The sequence below is a fragment of the Triturus cristatus genome, chromosome 10, assembly GCF_964204655.1.
Source record: "Triturus cristatus chromosome 10, aTriCri1.1, whole genome shotgun sequence".
Taxonomy (NCBI): domain Eukaryota; kingdom Metazoa; phylum Chordata; class Amphibia; order Caudata; family Salamandridae; genus Triturus; species Triturus cristatus.
The window spans coordinates 1,238,262,976-1,238,283,939 of NC_140593.1; the positions used below are offsets into that span (position 1 = coordinate 1,238,262,976).

Here is a 20,964-nt window from a genome sequence, read left to right on the forward strand (position 1 = left end):
CGGACCAGTCCATCAAAAGAGCATTCCCCTTCGTCCCTGGACGGTGGAACCTGGAGGCGAAGGCGTGGAATTTTTTGTTTAGATCGTCTGCGAACAGATCTATGGAAGGCTGACCCTACTGACGGAAAATTTCTGCCACTACCTCGTCGTTTAGCACCCAGTCTGGCTGATCTTCGATGTGCCGCCTGAGTGCATCCGCTCACACATTTCGCTCCCCTGGAAGGTGCACCGCTGTGACGGAGAGGCCTCGGGCTAAAAGCCAATGCCATATCTTTTGAGCTTCTAGAGAGAGAGGGCGAGAGCGCGTACCACCCTGTTTGTTGAGGTAATACATGGTGGTCGTGTTGTCTGTTTGGACGAGGACTGAGTTGGACATGATCGAAGGTCGAAAGGCTTTCAGGGCTAGATGGACTGACCGCAGCTCTAACATGTTTATGTGGTAGGATTGCTCCTTAAAGGACCACTGTCCTTGCATTTGTAGGCAATCCATATGCGCCCCCCATCCCTGAAGCGATGCATCCGTTACCAGGGACTGGGAGGGAACAGGTTGATGAAAGGGGACTCCCAGCAGGAGGTTCCGTGGACGAGTCCACCACAGAACAGACGTTTTTGCTGCTTGTGAAAGCACAAACGGTCTTCCTAGAAACCGGTAGTCTGGTCCCACTCCAGATCCTGCTGAAGAGGTCTCATTCTCAGCCTGGCGTTGGGAATGAGGAATATGCAAGATGCCATTGATCCCAATAGGCACGCTACTTGCCGGATTGTCGGGCGATTGGTCTGTAGAAGAACTTCGCACTTCTGCCAAATTGATAAAATTCTCTGCTCCGAAGGAAACGCTTTTCCTAGGTTTGTATCTAGGACGGAGCCCAGGTAATGGATAACCTGTGTCGGCTGGCAAACTGACGTTTCCATGTTCACACGCAGGCCTAGCCTGCGGAGCAGAGTCAGGCACACTCTGAAGTCGCTCTTTACCTGCTGAGGAGATGGCCCGTTCAAAAGCCAATCGTCCAAGTATGGATATACGAACAGCCCTCGTCTATGTAGAGCTGCCGCTACCACCGCCATGCACTTGGTAAAGACTCGTGGGGCAGATTTTAGCCCGAAGGGCAACACTCTGAATTGGTAGTGACTGTTGCCGACCATGAATCGCAGGAATTTGCGATGACGAGGAGTTACAGGAATGTGGAAGTACGCATCCTGGGGATCCACCGAGCACATCCAGTCCCCTGCTTGCAGATGTGGACATATTTGATGAAGTGCCAGCATGCGAAATTTTTCTTTTAAGATGAGCTTGTTCAGAGACCGCAGGTCCAGGATTAGTCTGAACTTGTGCTCCTGATCTCTTTTTGGCACAAGGAAGTACCTGGAGTACACTCCCTTTCCTCGCTGCGAGATGGGAACCTTCTCTATGGCCTTTTTTTGCAGAAGCGCCACCACTTCCTGACGTAGTAATTTTAGCTGGTGAAGACGAGATTTTTTCGGAGAAATGTCCTTTGGAGACACACAGAAACATAGTGTGTATCCATTGCGCAGTATACCGCGCACCCAACGATCCTTTGTTATGTAGCACCACTCTCTCAGATGTTGCGAAACACTTCCTCCCACTGGAGTGGGCAACGGCTTCAGAGGAAGCTCTGGCTCATTGTTTTCCTGTTGGTCGAGTGGTGGAGGAGGATTGTTGTTGGCTACCCCCTCTACCTCTGGTAGACTTTCGACCCTGAAATTGCGATCGCCCTTGGTTCTTGCCTTGGGACCACTGAGGGGTTTGAACCCTCTGTTGGTATCCCTTGCATTGGCTGGGCCTGTACCTTCTTCGGAACTCCTTTTTCTTTTCTAGCCCCACTGCCTTCAAAGTGTCCAACTCGGCTTTCATCCGAGCCATTTCTTCACCTATGTGGGAGCCAAACAATGAAGAACCCGAAAAAGGCAGGTTAAGGATCCTCTGCTGAGCATCCGGTTTAAGGGCTGTAAGCCTCAGCCAGGCAGACCTTCTCGCACAAATTCCATGCGCATACGAATGCGCCGATAGTGTGGCACCATCCGCTGCAGTGCTAATCATCTGATTAGCTACCAAGGAACCCTCCATAATGATCTCTTCAAAGTCCTTCTGATTTTCCTTTGGCAACTTTTCCTTGAACCGATCCAAAGAGTCCCATAAGGATCGGTCGTATCGACCTAATAAGGCTGCTGCACTAGAGACTTTGAGAGAAGAAGCTGCCGAGCCACAAACTTTTCGCCCTCAAGAATCCTGGGACTTATTCTCCTTGTCCGTAGGGACCAACGCATGAGCAGAAACCGCGAGCGTCCTACGTGCCGCTGCAACTATCACGGAATCCGCAGGTGGATCCGTTTTCAAGAACACCGGGTCTGTATCAGCCGGCTTGTACTTCTTCTGGATTCTGGCCGGTGCAGCTTTAATCGTTGAAGGGGTCAGAAAAATGTCCATTACTGGTTCCATAAGGCCTGGAACCAGAGGCAGCAACGGACGCGAAGCAGATCTTTGGTGCAGCGTCTCGAAGATCACTGTAGTTGCGACCTGGGGAGTGGACATTGCAATGTTCAGCTTCTGAGCCCTTCTCTGCAGCACATCATGATAGGTGTTAATGTCATCTATCGGAAACACTCGCGATTGAGGGCTGTCCGATAGAGTAGGCAAATAGTCCCTCTTAGAAGAGTGGGTGGAGGAAGATGACCATGAGGGAGACCTCCTTCTGTGATGATGTGACGTAGGAGGTCTGCGTTCTTTAGATCTACTTGCACGGTGATGGCGTACCGGCGAAGGCGATCTATCCACCTCCTGTACCAATCTTTGCAGAGGGGACCTGTGGACAGGGCTTGTGTACTCATCCTGCCTTCTCGCTGCTCCCGCCTGAGTCTTACTCCAGTGATGTACTGGTAAAAGCCATCTTGGAGACAGATGTATAGAAGGAGAGGGCCTGTGATGCAACAGGGATCTCTGTTGCGACCTCCTCTGATGTTCTGGAGACGCAGATGGAGTATGAGGACGTCTCGAGGAGTGAGAAGAAGAATGTCTTGACGCTGATTCCGTCACCAAGACTACCGAACGCTCATCAGATCTATGTGATGGTGGTCTCGACGTCGAGCGTATATCCCGCTGCGACGGAGGCCTCCTCGACGTCGATCAAGATCTTCTAGTCGTCGAGTCTCGACCAGGTTCAGGGAGCGGTCTCGGCGTTGACTGTGGCTTCTTCGGCGTCGAATGTGTTGATGGCGAATGGCGCCTTGACGGCGGGAGAATACTTCTTCGTCTCGACGTCGAGCGATGTGGCCTTGACGGTGACGAAGGGCTTCATCTCCTCGACGCCGATTGTCCATTATGGGATGACGACGGCGGAGGGCTGCTAGCTCTCGACGCCGAACGACGTTGAAATGACGTCGGCGGAGGACTTCTGGTTTTTGACATCGAATGTCGTCGGGATGACGTCGGAGATCTCGTTCTCGACGCCGATCGCCACCTGGTCTGCGACGGCGGAGAACTCTCTCTCCTCGACGTCGAACGTCGTCCATGTGACGGCGACGGAGGCTTATCAGCTCTCGACGTCGAACGTCTAGTCGACAGAGGTCTGCTGGCTCTCGACGCCGGGATAACGACGGCGGAGGGCTTTGGCTCTTCGAAGCCAATCGACGTCTTGAAGCAGGCGGTGAACTGGAACTCCTCAACGCCGATCGTCGCCGGGTTGACGACGGCGGAGGCTGACGGACTCTCAACGTCGATGACATACCTTCATGTCTGCGTTCTCTCGACGGCGAGCCCGCCATCGACGGTCTTTTCTTCGCTGCATGCCCCTCCGGTGGCTGCTTTCTCAGCGCCGAGCCCGACGCTGAGGGTCTAGAAGAGGATCTGGGCCTCTTGGAGCCTTTTCTTACCGGAGACCTGCCTCTGGAAGCCTTCTCTGCCAATCCATAGAGACGAATCCTCTCTCTGTCCTTTAAAGTTCTTTTAGAGAGAGACTGGCAATGAGGACAAGTCTTTGGGACATGATCCTTAGGCAGGCAAAGAATGCAGACCGAGTGAGAGTCTGACCTGGCCTTCTTTTTTCCACAAGAAGGGCAGGGATCAAAAAGGGATGGCATTTTGAGTGGTAAAAAATGCCAAAAATAATCAGAAAAAGCAAACACCTTACTTGACTGGATGAAAGACGTCGAAGTAAGTTAAAAAGTTTCTGAAAAAGGTAGATAATTTCTGAATAAAACCAGAAAAGAGTGGAGCTGTGTAACCAGGGTCCTGACTGAAGGAGCCGGAAAGAACAACTGACCTAACTGTCACCCCTGAGGCATGATGGGAAGCTGGGGGTCATGGCTGCCTTAAAGGCACGGTGCCAGTTTTTCTATGTTGCTAAGAGTTAGCTTTCTAGCCTTTCTAGGCTGTGGTTTTCTGCAATGCAGCCTGTGAGCTGACAATGCTTTCAGTCCTATCTGAGGTGTTTGTGCTAATGCAAAGCATTAAAGCAGTGTTCAAACATGATTTGCTTTTGTTTCTTCCCTGTTTCTCATGATATATTATTTATATTGGTTATATTATTGGTTATATACAGAGGAGTCCTTACAACATTATTCAGCTCTACTTATGAAAGGCTGCATTTGCTTTTTTATTTATATATATATATATATATATATATATATATATATATATATAGATACATATATATGTTTATCACACATATGATTGTGTTTCCGGGGTCCCGCGCAGAGGCGGGAATATTCTAGTGCTTATGACTATTGATGAGGATCCCCTGGAAGAGAACTGAAGGAGACACGCAAAACTCAACAGCAGAAGACGCCAAACCTCACCATATGAAGGACATCCTTCAGGTCTAACTCCACCGAGTGTAGTTCTACACAGCATAGACAGAGATCTGTGCCTACATTTATTGAACTACGAGTTGAAAGTAAGGAACGGGGCATGACCTGATGAAAACATGCATACCTAACAAACATTACTGGGAGCACAGACTTGCAGCCCACATCCCTGGCTCATCCTCTTCCCCTTTTGCGCATCCTCTTCCCCTTCTGCTGTAAGACACGAAACTAGACACTGGCTACCGTCGTGTGCGTCACTGTGGGTGTTTCATGGCGTAAAGAGTTGTATAATAGGTCTTTCTGTGTCCGTAGAGTAGTGTTAGATGTGAGATGAGTCATAGGTTCTCATTTATTATTCATCAACAATTTGCATATGTATAATTTTCTACGTATGTGCATCTGATAAGTGTCTATTTTTACAATGTGAATTATATGAGCCTAAAGTTACATGAACATTTTTAAATTACGTTCACTTATTTTGTAGAGATGTTAAAAACAATATAGTCTGATGTATATAGGGGGCTGCAATGTCTAAACTTGTATATGACAATGTTTCCTTTAGTTTCTTTATCTTTTTAGGTGTGGGCCCTTCTCTTGGCGGTGTTATTCCATGCCATCCCTGATTTCTGTCTGATGCTCTTGTAGTATCTTTAGTACCTGTGGGTGGCCTGGTGTGTGACCTACTCCACCCGCTGGTTGGAGTAGATGTGCACCTGTTTGGGCTGCAGTACTACTGGAGTGGATGTGGGGGTAACTTTTGTGAACTGCAACTGACATCCCACTTGGTGGGTGTAGTGTTGTATGTCCCTTCCTGTGGCCCTCCTTGATTCACTTTGCTCCTCCCACTTGTTGTAGATACTCCTCACCTCCCAGCCGCTCCCACATTTACTCCTAGCACACAGGACTACACATGCATAGTTCTGCACACCATTCTCAGAGAGCTCTGCCCATAAGAGCGAGGCCGGCTGAGGCACTTAGGAGGCCTCGAAGTCCTACCACAGGAGTAAAATTACACATACTTGTAAATGTTTTTGTGAACTGCCCCACTGATGACCCTGTAGCACCCTCTGTTCCCCATGGATTCATACTTTTACCAAATACATTTTAACAAAGAATCGCTAGCCCATGATTAACACTTATGTAATGCACAACAGAATAAACTCGTTATGCCCAGAGCATGCCTGTCTAACCCAAACCTGTCTTCTTCACCAGTTGATGACGATGCTGAGACAGGGGAGGCGGATGTGGCGGAAACTAACCTTAACGTGCAAAGTGCTACCCTCTGCCCGCAGGAGCCCTCGGTGCAGAACCAGACCTCCTTTTGCATCACCGAACCGAGCCCCGGAGTCCAGCTGGCCAAGGTAGGCATTGTCGCAGCATGATGGTCCAGTCTGCAAAGCGCTATGAAGTCTGGTAGGAGGTGCTTAAAAGGAGATTATTTGTTTCCTCTCCTCCCTTGCTCCCTCCTAGCTTCTGGCTGCTCCTCCTCTTGTAAGGGCTCCTCTCCTTCTTTCATCCCTTTCTGGTTCTGGAATGTTCTGCTTGGGCTGGGAATCCAACCCAACCCCGCTTACATTCCTACCACCCTTTGGCTGCGGTTCCTTGCATCTCTCCTTCATCTCCTTTCCCTATCAATGCCCCCCCCCAACTCACCCCCCCCTACTGTTCAGCACTTTTGTGTTCCCCTGTGGCATAATGTGTAGCCTCTCTCCAAAGAGCTCTCAGGTCAGATGCATGAATAATGTGTATCCTGTCTGGGAAGCAGAGAGAGGTCAGACAGAAAGAGGTCTGTAATGTGTAACCTGTGTGAGAAGTCTCATAGAAAGAGGTGTGTAATGTGTAACCTGTGTGAGAAGCAGTGAAAGATCTGATAGAAAGAGGTGTGTAATGTGTAACCTGTCCGAGAAGCAGTGAGAGGTCTGATAGAAAGAGGTGTGTAATGTGTAACCTGTCTGGGAAGCAGTGAGAGGTCTGATAGTAAGAGGTTTGTAATGTGTAACCTGTGTGAGAAGCAGTAAGAGGTCTGATATAATGATGTGTGTGTTTAATGTGTAACCTGTGTGAGAAGCAGTGAGAGGTCTGATAGAAAGAGGTGTGTAATGTGTAACCTGTGTGAGAAGCAGTGAGAGGTCTGATAGAAAGAGGTGTGTAATGTGTACCCTGTGTGAGAAGCAGTGAGAGGTCTGATAGAAAGAGGTATGTAATGTGTAATGTGAGAGGGCTGATAGAAAGAGGTGTGTAATGTGTAACCTGTCCGAGAAGCAGTGAGAGGTCTGACAGAAAGATGTGTGTAATGTGTAACCTGTCTGAGGAGCAGTGAGAGGTCAGACAGAAAGAGGTCTGTAATGTGTAACCTGACTGGGAAGCAGTGAGAGGTCTGATAATAAGAGGTGTGTAATTTGTAACCTGTCTGGGAAGCAGTGAGAGGTCTGACAGAAGGAGGTGTGTAATGTGTAACCTGTCTGGGAAGCAGTGAGAGGTCTGATAGAAAGAGGTGTGTAATGTGTAACCTGTCTGGGAAGCAGCGAGAGGTCTGATAGAAAGAGGTGTGTAATGTGTAACCTGTGTGAGAAGCAGTGACAGGTCTGATAGAACGAGGTGTGTGTGTAATGTGTAACCTGTGTGAAAAGCAGTGACAGGTCTGAGAGAAAGACGTGTGTATAATGTGTAACCTGTTTGAGAAGCAGTGAGAGGTCTGATAGAAAAAGGTGTGTATAATGTGTAACCTGTGTGAGAAGCAGTGATAGGTCTGATAGAACGAGGTGTGTGTATAATGTATAACCTGTCTGGGAAGCAGTGAGAGGTCTGACAGAAAGAGGTGTGTAATGTGTAACCTGTCTGTGAAGCAGTGAGAGGTCTGACAGAAAGAGGTGTATAATGTGTAACCTGTCTGGGAAGCAGTGAGAGGTCTGATAGAAAGAGGTGTGTAATGTGTAACCTGTGTGAGAAGCAGTGAGAGGTCTGATAGAACGAGGTGTGTGTATAATGTGTAACCTGTGTGAGAAGCAGTGAGAGGTCCGATAGAACGAGGTGTGTGTATAATGTGTAACCTGTGTGAGAAGCAGTGAGAGGTCTGATAGAACGAGGTGTGTGTATAATGTGTAACCTGTGTCAGAAGCAGTGAGAGGTCTGATAGAAACAGGTGTGTAATGTGTAACCTGTCTGGGAAGCAGTGAGAGGTCTGACAGAAAGAAGTCTGTAATGTGTAACCTGTCCGAGAAGCACTGAGAGGTCAGACAGAAAGAGGTCTGTAATGTGTAACCTGACTGGGAAGCAGTGAGAGGTCTGACAGAAAGATGTGTGTAATGTGTAACCTGTCTGAGGAGCAGTGAGAGGTCAGACAGAAAGAGGTCTGTAATGTGTAACCTGACTGGGAAGCAGTGAGAGGGCTGATAATAAGAGGTTTGTAATGTGTAACCTGTCTGGGAAGCAGTGAGAGGTCTGATAGAAAGAGGTGTGTAATGTGTAACCTGTCTGGGAAGCAGCGAGAGGTCTGATAGAAAGAGGTGTGTAATGTGTAACCTGTCTGGGAAGCAGTGAGAGGTCTGACAGAAAGAGGTGTGTAATGTGTAACCTGTCTGGGAAGCAGTGAGAGGTCTGATAGAAAGAGGTGTGTAATGTGTAACCTGTCTGGGAAGCAGCGAGAGGTCTGATAGAAAGAGGTGTGTAATGTGTAACCTGTGTGAGAAACAGTGAGAGGTCTGATAGAAATAAGTGTGTAATCTGCGTGAGAAGCAGTGACAGGTCTGATAGAACGAGGTGTGTGTGTAATGTGTAACCTGTGTGAGAAGCAGTGACAGGTCTGAGAGAAAGACGTGTGTATAATGTGTAACCTGTTTGAGAAGCAGTGAGAGGTCTGATAGAAAAAGGTGTGTATAATGTGTAACCTGTGTGAGAAGCAGTGATAGGTCTGATAGAACGAGGTGTGTGTATAATGTGTAACCTGTCTGGGAAGCAGTGAGAGGTCTGACAGAAAGAGGTGTGTAATGTGTAACCTGTCTGTGAAGCAGTGAGAGGTCTGACAGAAAGAGGTGTGTAATGTGTAACCTGTCTGTGAAGCAGTGAGAGGTCTGACAGAAAGAGGTGTGTAATGTGTAAACTGTCTGGGAAGCAGTGAGAGGTCTGATAGAAAGAGGTGTGTAATGTGTAACCTGTGTGAGAAGCAGTGAGAGGTCTGATAGAACGAGGTGTGTGTATAATGTGTAACCTGTGTGAGAAGCAGTGAGAGGTCTGATAGAACGAGGTGTGTGTATAATGTGTAACCTGTGTCAGAAGTAGTGAGGTCTGATAGAACGAGGTGTGTGTATAATGTGTAACCTGTGTGAGAAGCAGTGAGAGGTCTGATAGAAACAGGTGTGTAATGTGTAACCTGTCTGGGAAGCAGTGAGACGTCTGACAGAAAGAGGTCTGCAATGTGTAACCTGTCCGAGAAGCAGTGAGAGGTCTGATAGTAAGAGGTTTGTAATGTGTAACCTGTCTGGGAAGTAGTGAGAGGTCTGACAGAAAGAGGTCTGTAATGTGTAACCTGTCTGGGAAGCAGTGAGAGGTCTGATAGAAAGAGGGGTGTAATGTGTAACCTGTGTGAGAAGCTGTGAGAGGTCTGAGAGAAAGAGGAGTGTGTGTGTGTGTGTAATGTGTAACCTGTAACCTGTCCGAGAAGCAGTGAGAGATCTGAGAGAAAGAGGTGTGTGTGTGTAATGAGTAACCTGTCCGAGAAGCAGTGAGAGGTCTGATAGAAACAGCTGTGTGATGTGAAACCTGTGTGAGAAGCAGTGAGAGGTCTGATAGAAACAGCTGTGTAATGTGTAACCTGTGTGAGAAGCAGTGAGGTCTGATAGAAGCAGCTGTGTAATGTGTAACCTGTGTGAGAAGCAATGAGAGGTCTGATAGAACGAGGTGTGTGTATAATGTGTAACCTGTGTGAGAAGCAGTGAGAGGTCTGATAGAATGAGGTGTGTGTATAATGGGTAACCGGTGTGAGAAGCAGTGGGAGGTCTGACAGAAAGAGGTCTGTAATGTGTAACCTGTCCGAGAAGCAGTGGGAGGTCTGATAGTAAGAGGTTTGTAATGTGTAACCTGTCTGGGAAGTAGTGAGAGGTCTGACAGAAAGAGGTCTGTAATGTGTAACCTGTGTGAAAAGCAGTGTGAGGTCTGATAGAACGAGGTGTGTGTATAATGTGTAACCTGTCTGGGAAGCAGTGAGAGGTCTGACAGGAAGAGGTCTGTAATGTGTAACCTGTCCGAGAAGCAGTGAGAGGTCTGATAGAACAAGGTCTGCAATCTGTACCATTGTGAGAAGCAGTGAGGTCTGATAGACAGAGGTGCGTGTACAATGAGAAATCTGCCTAGGAAGCAGTGCGCAGTCTGATAGAAAGAGGTGTGTAATGTGTAACCTGTGTGAGAAGCAGTGAGATATCTGATAGAAAGAGGTGTGTAATGTGTAACCTGTCTGGGAAGCAGTGAGAGGTCTGACAGAAAGAGGTGTGTAATGTGTAACCTGTGTGGGAAGCAGTGAGAGGTCTGATAGAAAGAGGTGTGTAATGTGTAACCTGACTGGGAAGCACTGAGAGGTCTGATAGAACGAGGTGTGTGTTTAATGTGTAACCTGTGTGAGAAGCAGTGAGAGGTCTGATAGAAAGAGGTGTGTAATGTGTAACCTGTGTGAGCAGCAGTGAGAGGTCTGATAGAACGAGGTGTGTGTATAATGTGTAACCTGTGTGAGAAGCAGTGAGAGGTCTGATAGAAAGAGGTGTGTAATGTGTAACCTGTGTGAGAAGCAGTGAGAGGTCTGATAGAAAGAGGTGTGTATGTGTAATGTGTAACCTGTCCGAGAAGCAGTGAGAGGTCTGATAGAAAGAGGTGTGTAATGTGAACCTGTCTTGGGAGCAGTGAGAGGTCTGACAGAAAGAGGTCTGTAATGTGTGAGAAGCAGTGAGAGGTCTGACAGAAAGAGGTGTGTGTGTATAATGTGTAACCTGTTTTAGAAGCAGTGAGAGGTCTGATAGAACGAGGTGTGTGTATAATGTGTAACCTGTGTGAGAAGCAGTGAGAGGTCCGATAGAAAAAGGTGTGTATAATGTGTAACCTGTTTGAGAAGCAGTGAGAGGTCTGATAGAACGAGGTGTGTGTATAATGTGTAACCTGTGTGAGAAGCAGTGAGAGGTCCGATAGAAAAAGGTGTGTATAATGTGTAACCTGTGTGAGAAGCAGTGAGAGGTCTGACAGAAAGAGGTCTGTAATATGTAACCTGCCTGGGAAGCAGTGAGACGTCTGACAGTAAGAGGTTTGCAATGCGTAACCTGTCTGGGAAGCAGCGAGAGGTCTGATAGAAAGAGGTTTGTAATGTGTAACCTGTGTGGGAAGCAGTGAGAGGTCTGATAGAAAGAGGTGTGTAATGTGTAACCTGTCTGGGAAGCAGTGAGAGGTCTGATAGTAAGAGGTGTGTAATGTGTAACTTGTCTGGGAAGCAATGAGAGGTCTGATGGAAAGAAGTGTGTGTGTAATGTGTAACCTGTGTGAGAAGCATTGACAGGTCTGATAGAACGAGGTGTGTGTATAATGTGTAACCTGTGTGAGTAGCAGTGAGAGGTCCGATAGAAAAAGGTGTGTATAATGTGTAACCTGTGTGAGAAGCAGTGAGAGGTCTGATAGAACGAGGTGTGTGTATAATGTGTAACCTGTCTGGGAAGCAGTGAGAGGTCTGACAGAAAGAGGTTTGTAATGTGTAACCTGTGTGAGAAGCAGTGAGAGGTCTGATAGAAAGAGGTCTGTAATGTGTAACTTGTGTGGGAAGCAGTGAGATGTCTGATAGAAAGAGGTGTGTAATGTGTAACCTGTCTGGGAAGCAGTGAGAGGTCTGATAGTAAGAGGTGTGTAATGTGTAACCTGTCTGGGAAGCAATGAGAGGTCTGATGGAAAGAAGTGTGTGTGTGTGCGTGTGTAATGTGTAATCTGTCCGAGAAGCAGTGAGAGGTCTGATAGAAATAGGTGTGTAATGTGTAACCTGTCTGGGAAGCAATGAGAGGTCTGATAGAAAGAGGTGTGTGTGTGTGTGTGTGTGTGTGTAATGTGTAATCTGTTTGAGAAGCAGTGAGACGTCTGATAGAACGAGGTGTGTGTATAATGTGTAACCTGTCTGGGAAGCAGTGAGAGGTCTGATAGAACGAGGTGTGAGTATAATGTGTAACCTGTCGTGGGTGCAGTGAGAGGTCTGACAGAAAGAGGTCAGTAATGTGTGACCTGTTGGAGAAGCAGTGAGAGGTCTGACAGAAAGAGGTCTGTAATATGTAACCTGCCTGGAAAGCAGTGAGACGTCTGACAGTAAGAGGTTTGCAATGCGTAACCCGTCTGGGAAGCAGCAAGAGGTCTGATAGAAAGAGGTTTGTAATGTGTAACCTGTGTGGGAAGCAGTGAGAGGTCTGATAGAAAGAGGTCTGTAATGTGTAACCTGTGTGGGAAGCAGTGAGATGTCTGATAGAAAGAGGTGTGTAATGTGTAACCTGTCTGGGAAGCAGTGAGAGGTCTGATAGTAAGAGGTGTGTAATGTGTAACCTGTCTGGGAAGCAATGAGAGGTCTGATGGAAAGAAGTGTGTGTGTGTGCGTGTGTAATGTGTAATCTGTCCGAGAAGCAGTGAGAGGTCTGATAGAAATAGGTGTGTAATGTGTAACCTGTCTGGGAAGCAATGAGAGGTCTGATAGAAAGAGGTGTGTGTGTGTGTGTGTGTGTGTGTAATGTGTAATCTGTTTGAGAAGCAGTGAGACGTCTGATAGAACGAGGTGTGTGTATAATGTGTAACCTGTCTGGGAAGCAGTGAGAGGTCTGATAGAACGAGGTGTGAGTATAATGTGTAACCTGTCGTGGGTGCAGTGAGAGGTCTGACAGAAAGAGGTCAGTAATGTGTAACCTGTGTGAGAAGCAGTGAGAGGTCTGATAGAAAGAGGTCTGTAATGTGTAACCTGTGTGGGAAGCAGTGAGATGTCTGATAGAAAGAGGTGTGTAATGTGTAACCTGTCTGGGAAGCAGTGAGAGGTCTGATAGTAAGAGGTGTGTAATGTGTAACCTGTCTGGGAAGCAATGAGAGGTCTGATGGAAAGAAGTGTGTGTGTGTGCGTGTGTAATGTGTAATCTGTCCGAGAAGCAGTGAGAGGTCTGATAGAAAGAGGTGTGTGTGTGTGTAATGTGTAATCTGTTTGAGAAGCAGTGAGACGTCTGATAGAACGAGGTGTGTGTATAATGTGTAACCTGTCTGGGAAGCAGTGAGAGGTCTGATAGAACGAGGTGTGAGTATAATGTGTAACCTGTCTGGGAAGCAGTGAGAGGTCTGACAAAAAGAGGGTTGTAATTTGTAACCTGTGTGAGAAGCAGTGAGAGGTCTGATAGAAAGAGGTCTGTAATGTGTAACCTGTGTGGGAAGCAGTGAGATGTCTGATAGAAAGAGGTGTGTAATGTGTAACCTGTCTGGGAAGCAGTGAGAGGTCTGATAGTAAGAGGTGTGTAATGTGTAACCTGTGTGGGAAGCAGTGAGAGGTCTGACAGAAAGAGGTCTGTAATGTGTAACCTGCCTGGGAAGCAGTGAGAGGTCTGATAGAAAGGATTGTAATGTGTAACCTGTGTGAGAAGCAGTGAGAGGTCTAATTGTAAGAGGTGTGTAATGTGTAACCTGTGTGAGAGGCAGTGAGAGGTCTGATAGGAAGAGGTATGTAATGTGTAACCTGTGTGAGAAGCAGTGAGAGGTGTGATAGAAAGATATGTGTATACTGTGTAACCTGTGTGAGAAGCAGTGAGGGGTCTGATAGAAAGAGGTGTGTGTGTGTCTGTAATGTGTAACCTGTGTGAGAAGCAGTGAGGTCTGATAGAAACAGGTGTGTAATGTGTAACCTGTCTGAGAAGCAGTGAGAGGTCTGATAGAAACAGGTATGTAATGTGTAACCTGTGTGAGAAGCAGTGAGAGGTCTGATAAAACGATGTGTGTGTATAATGTGTAACCTGTCTGGGAAGCAGTGACAGGTCTGATAGAACGAGGTCTGTAATGTGTAACCTGTGTGAGAAGCAGTCAGAGGTCTGATAGGAAGAGGTGTGTGTGTGTGTGTGTGTGTGATGTGTAAACTGTCCGAGAAGCAGTGAGAAGTCTGATAGAAAGGTGTGTAATGTGTAACCTGTGTGAGAAGCAGTGAGAGGTCTGATAGAAACAGGTGTGTAATGTGTAACTTGTCTGAGAAGCAATGAGAGAGGTCTGATAGAAAGAGGTGTGTGTGTGTGTGTGTAATGTGTGACCTGTCCGAGAAGCAGTGAGAGGTCTGATAGAAACAGGTGTGTAATGTGTAACCTGTCTGAGAAGCAATGAGAGAGGTCTGATAGAAAAAGCAGTGTAGGAACATGCCACATGCGGGCTTGTGAATCGTTGACTTTCGTACACGGCCCCAGATGAATAGATGCCAATACTGACCCTGACATGGTATCAAGAACTTATACTTATAAGCAACAGACACAGCTCACTAACTGGACTCTGTCTCAAGAAGTTATGCAGGAGAGTCGCGTTTGAATCACGACGCAGTGTGATTTGAGCCCGATGTTAATTGTTAGAATACAAGAGTCTTTTTGCCCTGAGGAAGCATATAAACAGGCGAAACGTGTTGGCTTCGCACAAATGTATTTGTCATAGAAGAATTTGAATAAAGATTCAAAGAATCTATGAAAGGACCTTTGTTTATCTGTTCTTGTTATATACGTGTTACATTGACTTTACTCTTGTTCTTTTGTAATGTTGCCTCTCAATTTTGTGTGAGTATGAATAATTCATGGCATATCTGGCAGCAAGCCATCAGAGGTGGGCAACAGTTGTTTTAAATAATAAGAAATAACACGTTTGGTAGTGCGGCCAACGAGTCCCCAGTTTGCCAATACTTGTTCATTCTCTCGGATAGAAAAAGCAGTGTAATGTGTAACCTGTCTGAGAAGTAATGAGACTTCTGATAGAAAGAGGTGTGTAATGTGTAACCGGTCTGAGAAGCAGTGAGAGGTCTGATAGAAAGAGGTGTGTAATGTGTTAGCTCTCTGAAAAGCAATGAGAGGTCTGATAGAAATAGGTGTGTCATGTGTAACCCGTATGAGAAACAATGAGAGGTCCGATAGAAAGTAATGTGTAATGTGTTGTGAGAAAGTGCTATCTTTCTTGCATGGTATGCCCCCACTTTTTGCTGAATTGCTGAATGTACTTTGACTGAGTGTGCACTGGGCTCCTGCCAATCAGGTACCCAGGGCCTATGTTCCTTCCCTAAAAACTGTGCTGAAACCTAAACTCAAATTGGCAAACCCTGGCCACATGTCAGCCCATGGTAAATGGTACACTAGCCCCCCAAGGGCTGCAGCACTTATTGTGCCACCCTTAGAGGCCCTGTACCCTGACACACACACACTGCCCTTGCAGGCTGAGTGTCTGGGTACAGAACAAAACAGAGTCGACATGGCATCCCTGTGTGCCATGCCCACAACACACACTGCCCTGGCATACATCAGCCACCCCTCTAGCTGGGTGCCCTATGCCAGTGGTGTGGGTACAGGTGCATGAGCCCTGTGCCCCTACAGTACCCAGGTCCATTCCTGGGCACTGTAAGTGCAGTGCTGCCATTTAAGAGTATATGGTGCTGGGAGATCGTCAAAACGAACTCCACAGCACCATAATGGCAACACTGAAGACTGAGAAGTTTGGTATCAAACTTCTCAGCACATTAAACCTGCACTGATGCCAGTGCAGGATTTAATGTACATAGCACGACAGAGTGCATCTTAGAGATACCCCCTGAACCTAACCTACAATCCATGTCTTGTCTGAGGGGCTGCCTAGGCTGCCACACAGCAGACATGTTGATGGACCCCTGGGTAGAGAGCCATCCGCTCTCCTGGGACTGCAACAATGCACATCCTGGGCGAGGTGCTAGGTCTCCTCCCCCAGGATGGGCAGGGGAAGCTTCAAAGGCTTGCCGCCCTTGTGAGCTTCTCCAGGCCACTTGCTGTACTCAGCAACTGGCCCCTACTGGTTCTAAACCCCCACTCTGGCGGGAAGACTGACCGGAAACCCCAAGGAAGGACAGGGGGTGTGCCAGCCTCTGCCAAGCCCACCCCTCAAGTGGGGGAGGCGAGGTGAAGCACATCTCCGGGCTCTTCCCATCTTGAAGATGGGGAGCCCTGCCAAATCAGGACTAGCCAAGAACAAGAATGGGTGTGGCTCTAATCAGTAAGGCTGAGTCCATTAGCATAGAGAACAAACTGGATGCCAATACTGATAAGTAATTTAAATAATAATGGAAAAACGCGGGAGAACTCAAACACACCACGACAGTACTAGTTAATAATATTTATTAGAAGAACATCTTTTTTGTTCACTTGAATTTTTATCCATGAATATTTTCAACACACATGTACCAAAAACACCACGATGAATTTTACAAAAATACAATACTAAAGAATTAAAGACAATAACTAGACGCCAATTTGGCATATCTCACCATTAACATCCAAACTGAATCATTCATACACCACTCCTCAATCATAAAAACACACACACTCACATATCCAATCCCTGATTCCCTGTATTTACAATTTAAATGGACCAAGGACCTAACCCAAACACGGAAACATTGACCAGCTTAATTTGATGTGCATAAATCCTACTAATAGTAGTTCATTTTAGAGTTCATCACAAAGTTGTTTTAACAATGCTCAACACAAAACCACTTGGACCAATGTTTGGTATAGCGAAAAAAAGAGGTCTACGCGTTTCGAACCCTCAATTTTTTTGAGCAAGGGGGTGCTCTTCAGGACCAATACACTGTGGGGTGAAAAAAAGAAAGAAAAAAGATATTACTCCAAAATAACTGACCGACCCAAAAGCGCAACACAATTAATCGACAGCCTCTAAGGAAATTGCACTACAAAAATTCTTACCGAATGCTGGCTCACCAATTAATACAATTTCGAAATTCTCTAATTGAGACCACTAAAAAAGAAACAATAATGAAAATCAAAATGGAAGTAGAAGTAAAAGAGTCTTTCGACACTTTGTTCAGTGATAGTCATTAAATTGCCAAGCAAACCAAATTCCAGAATGCGGCTTAATATGTTAATGGCCACGAAAATCGTGATGTGAGGTGAGGCACACGCCTCAGTTAACTTGTCTCTTCTCATTTAATCTAGGCCATTTTTATGCAAGCCCGAAGCTGGGAAATAAGGAGAGAATGTCTAGAAAAGACATTTAGAGACCCACTTTGTATACACTATGACTCAAGTGGAGCCACAACATACCTGCGGTATACTTTGAATGAAATCGAACGTTTCTGTGAAAAACCCCGACAGTCTGAAAAGATCCTTCAGGATGCCACAAAGTCTGCAAACAAACATACAAAGGACCAGTTTGATTGAAATGGAAAGTTAAAAGGTGACCGGGTAGAGTCAATTCAGCGTTCAGCGCTCCTTACCTTTTTCGTGGCTGTAACAATGTTCTTTAGGCGTTTTGACCGGCAACGTATGGTTCAATCACATCTAAGCCGGCACTTCCGTATATCGTCACCAAGAAATTGTGGGAATACTCAGAATGATGGGAAATGTAGTTTGTCGCCCGAACACAACGTGAATTGTCTGACGACTGTACATTAAATATAGCAGTACTGTGCCGCGACATCTCAGAAGATAGTTGTAGGAGAGTAGGGTCTGCTTTCTATGTTCACCCCCACTTTTTGCTTTTGCTTTACTGGTTTTCGACTTAGATGTGGCTGTGGGCCTGCTAATCAGACCCACAGCCCTGCTGTTCTCTCTCTAAATTGATACTATGTACTTTAGGTGCATAACCCATTTGGATAGGATCACCTTATTGGCCCCTGTACAGTGTACCTTAGGTACCCAGGGCATAGGTGTACCCTAGGCCTACCAGGGGCTGCAGCATGTATTATGCCACCCCTGGCCTGGCCTTCCATTATGACACAACTGGCTGATCACTCAGCTGGGGCAAGGTCGTGTAATCACCCCTTGCTTAGATATAGTATACCTATATCTACCCTTATATATAGACACATGTGTACCTATCAGCCACTCCTATGCAGGCCTCCGGAGGCAGAGTGCTTGGTAACATGTGAGATGGTGCTCTAGCATGAGCTGAGCCCGTCTGCAGCTTTCTGAACCATGTCCTTATAGCTGTTCTATGATATAGCCTACCATATACTCTTAAAGTGCCTTATAATCTTAAACGGTTATGGTAACTATGGTTTGGCTGTATCAAAACATGTCGTGTAAGGTGTCTAACACTTTGGAATAATACCCCCATCCCATTTCTGGGGATGAGGATATTATCCCTCCCTTCTAGAGGGAGAAGTCATGTTGAAACCTACTTACCCGGTTAAAGTTAACCAGAGCCCCAGCATCACAAAATGGATGCTGCTGCCACGACACAAGTCTGACCTCCTGCTGCTGGGAGTGATCCCGGCACGGGAGGCTTGGACAATAGGTTTCCTGCCTTGGGAGGTGCGAGCACCACCCCAGACAGGCCTTAGTGTATTGGGGCAGGGAGGGATGAATGAAACGAGACACTGCCTGGTGCACACAAGGTGTCCCATGCATAGTCCAGTTCAAACCGGTGCTGGGGCACACCAGCCCCAGTCCTGGCGCGAAACTGGACAAAGGGAAGGGGGTGTAACCACCCCCCTCCCAGGTCCCACCCATAAGGCGTGACCTAGCAGGCAACCCAGCCCCCCAGATTCGTATAAGAGTGGTAGCTGGGCCCCAGGAAATTAGATTATCCTGAACCTGCAACTTGAACAGAAACTCTGGACCTTCGACATTCGACTACAGAAGAAGACTGAAGAATCTCCCTTGTGGCCAAGGAGTGGCTACCCTGTGCAAACAGGCACCATCAAGAGACTTACCCTTTGCTTTGCTGAAGTTCTACGAGGGACAGACTGCAGAGCCCGACCAGAGCCTTGGCTTCCAGACTTCTCCGACCCTGCTCCACATCCACAGCCGAGCTGAGATCCGTGGAGGCGACGAGAGACGTGGGACACTCCACGAGTCCTGCGTGGGGCCCTTCTGCATTTTCCTGCTTGCCGCGTCTGTCCGGTTGCTTGCCCGTTGGCTAGCGGCCTTTGCGACGGCACACTTTTGAATCTTCACTGCTGGTTTGGCTCCTCCAGACTGGCTCCCGCTTCTCTGCAAAAGAGAAGCACCCCAGACCTTCCTGGTCTGCACCAGAAGCAAGTCCTCCATTCTTCGTGGGTTCCGCTTGCCAAGGCTTGGTGAATCCTAGTTCGACTTCGACGCCGCCGACAGCAAGAGCCTTCGTGGGACAGCTCGCCTCCTGGTCCTGGTCGTCCTCGACGTCTCCTGGTACCCGTGGCTGCAGCGACAAGCTTCACCTCTTCACCTGCAATCTTCACGACATCGCCTGGTTCCTTCCTGATTCCACGTGGTCACTGGCTAGTGACCTTGACTCGGTCCTTTCTGCTTGCAGGTACCCTTCCTTCTTGATCCCGGCCTTGGGATCCACCGGACACTCTGCACTGACTGCCTGTCAGCAACTTTCCTTCAGGCATCCATAGAAGTCCACGACGAAACCCGACGCAAGTTCACACCTATGCACCCGCAGCCCGTGGGCTAGGTAACTTGGGTACTTCGGTGCTCACAAGGGTAGTGACTATCCAAGGGTCTAGTTTCCGAGTCTCGACTTTCTAGCTACTCCAGAAGTGTCCTAAAACTGCTTATTTCAGAACTGTACTATTTCTATCGATTATACGCATTACGCGTGAGTGTTTCCACTCTGCACCTGAATCCCGTGGGCCTCCCACTTCCTAACTGTTGCTAGTGTAGTGTACCCCCAGCGATTCCCTAGGCCTAGGCCTATTCTATTTCCGTGACAGTGGTGCTTATACCACTTCTTTAGTATATGGTTTGCGTGGCCCCTAGGGCCGAACTGTATTACTTACCTGTGTGACTTAATGTACGCTTAAATAAGACTGTGTTGTACTTACCTCGAATCTCATAAAGAGTGCTGAGGGTTTGACTAGAATAAATACACTTTATTTTATATATATATCTGTTGTGGTGTCCTTTCATTTGGTATTCAAGGGATTATATATGGTATCACAGCTGGCTCCACATGCCATTCAGAGTTTAGCCTAAGACTGCCCTTGTCCATGCTACCACTAGGATAGCTGGTCTATAAGGTTGACTTTACAACCAATCACCATTAGGGTTGTTTGGACTGATATAAGGTGTACACTAGAACTAGTGACATCATACATCAGGCCAACTTCTCACAATAGTTAGCGGGGGAATATTTATGCAGAAAACTGCCTCGTGGAATAACGTAAACTTGCAAATCATTATCAAAAAACGCTTTTATGTATTTACCGCTAGGATTCCTGGAAAATATCTGAAGATGGGAAATGTAGTTTACAACTAGATTGGAGTATAGAGGACTAGTCGCCCAATATATTAGATGACTCCATGATTAGAAAAGTGGGATGTGTTGGAAAAAATGCTCCAAACATTTACCCCTTTATAGTTGATATATTTCTGATAGTTCATTTAGACCTGTGATTGCAGTGTCAAATTTCACGATCAACATTGCTTCTCGTTGTGATAATCTTAAATCCAGATCACCGCCTCTAGGGTCACGTTCAACTTTTGAAATGACCGTCCAACGTAGATCTTTTTCTGTATGTGTCTTTTTATTCCAGTGATTGACAAGTGGGGCAGTCTCAACATTTTTCCTAATCCGAGACTTGTGTTGCGTTATTCTGTGTCGGACCTCTTGATTTGTTTTGCCTATGGACAGCATCGGACATGGACAAACGATGCCATAAATTACATACTTCGTTTTGCAATTTGAGAAAGTATCGTGCTTCCAATTAATACCTTTATGGGAGAACAATGCTCCTTCAATCGTTTGATCACAGCACAGGCATGTGCCGCACTTATGATGACCTGTCACAGGTGTTAGACCCATCATTTGTCTTAATGTTGGTTCAACGTTTTTTTGGGATGCTGCCCTGACTATATGATTAGAAATACTTCTTTCTTTTTTTAAAGCAAATAGAGGTGTGCTCGCAAAGGCTGAATCCAAGTTCTCTACTAAATGCCAATTCTGATTGATGAC

At 46.8% G+C, this 20,964-nt stretch overlaps 1 protein-coding gene across 1 annotated transcript in view; it reads left to right on the forward strand.

Annotated features, from left to right (window-relative positions):
- LOC146797168 (uncharacterized) overlaps positions 1 to 20,964 on the forward strand; it is a 468,769-nt gene that overhangs the window by 403,384 nt on the left and 44,421 nt on the right. The window contains exon 13 of the mRNA XM_085631505.1: positions 6,034 to 6,182. Coding sequence (XP_085487631.1) covers positions 6,034 to 6,182 — 149 coding nt within the window. The remainder of the gene's footprint in view (positions 1 to 6,033; positions 6,183 to 20,964) is intronic.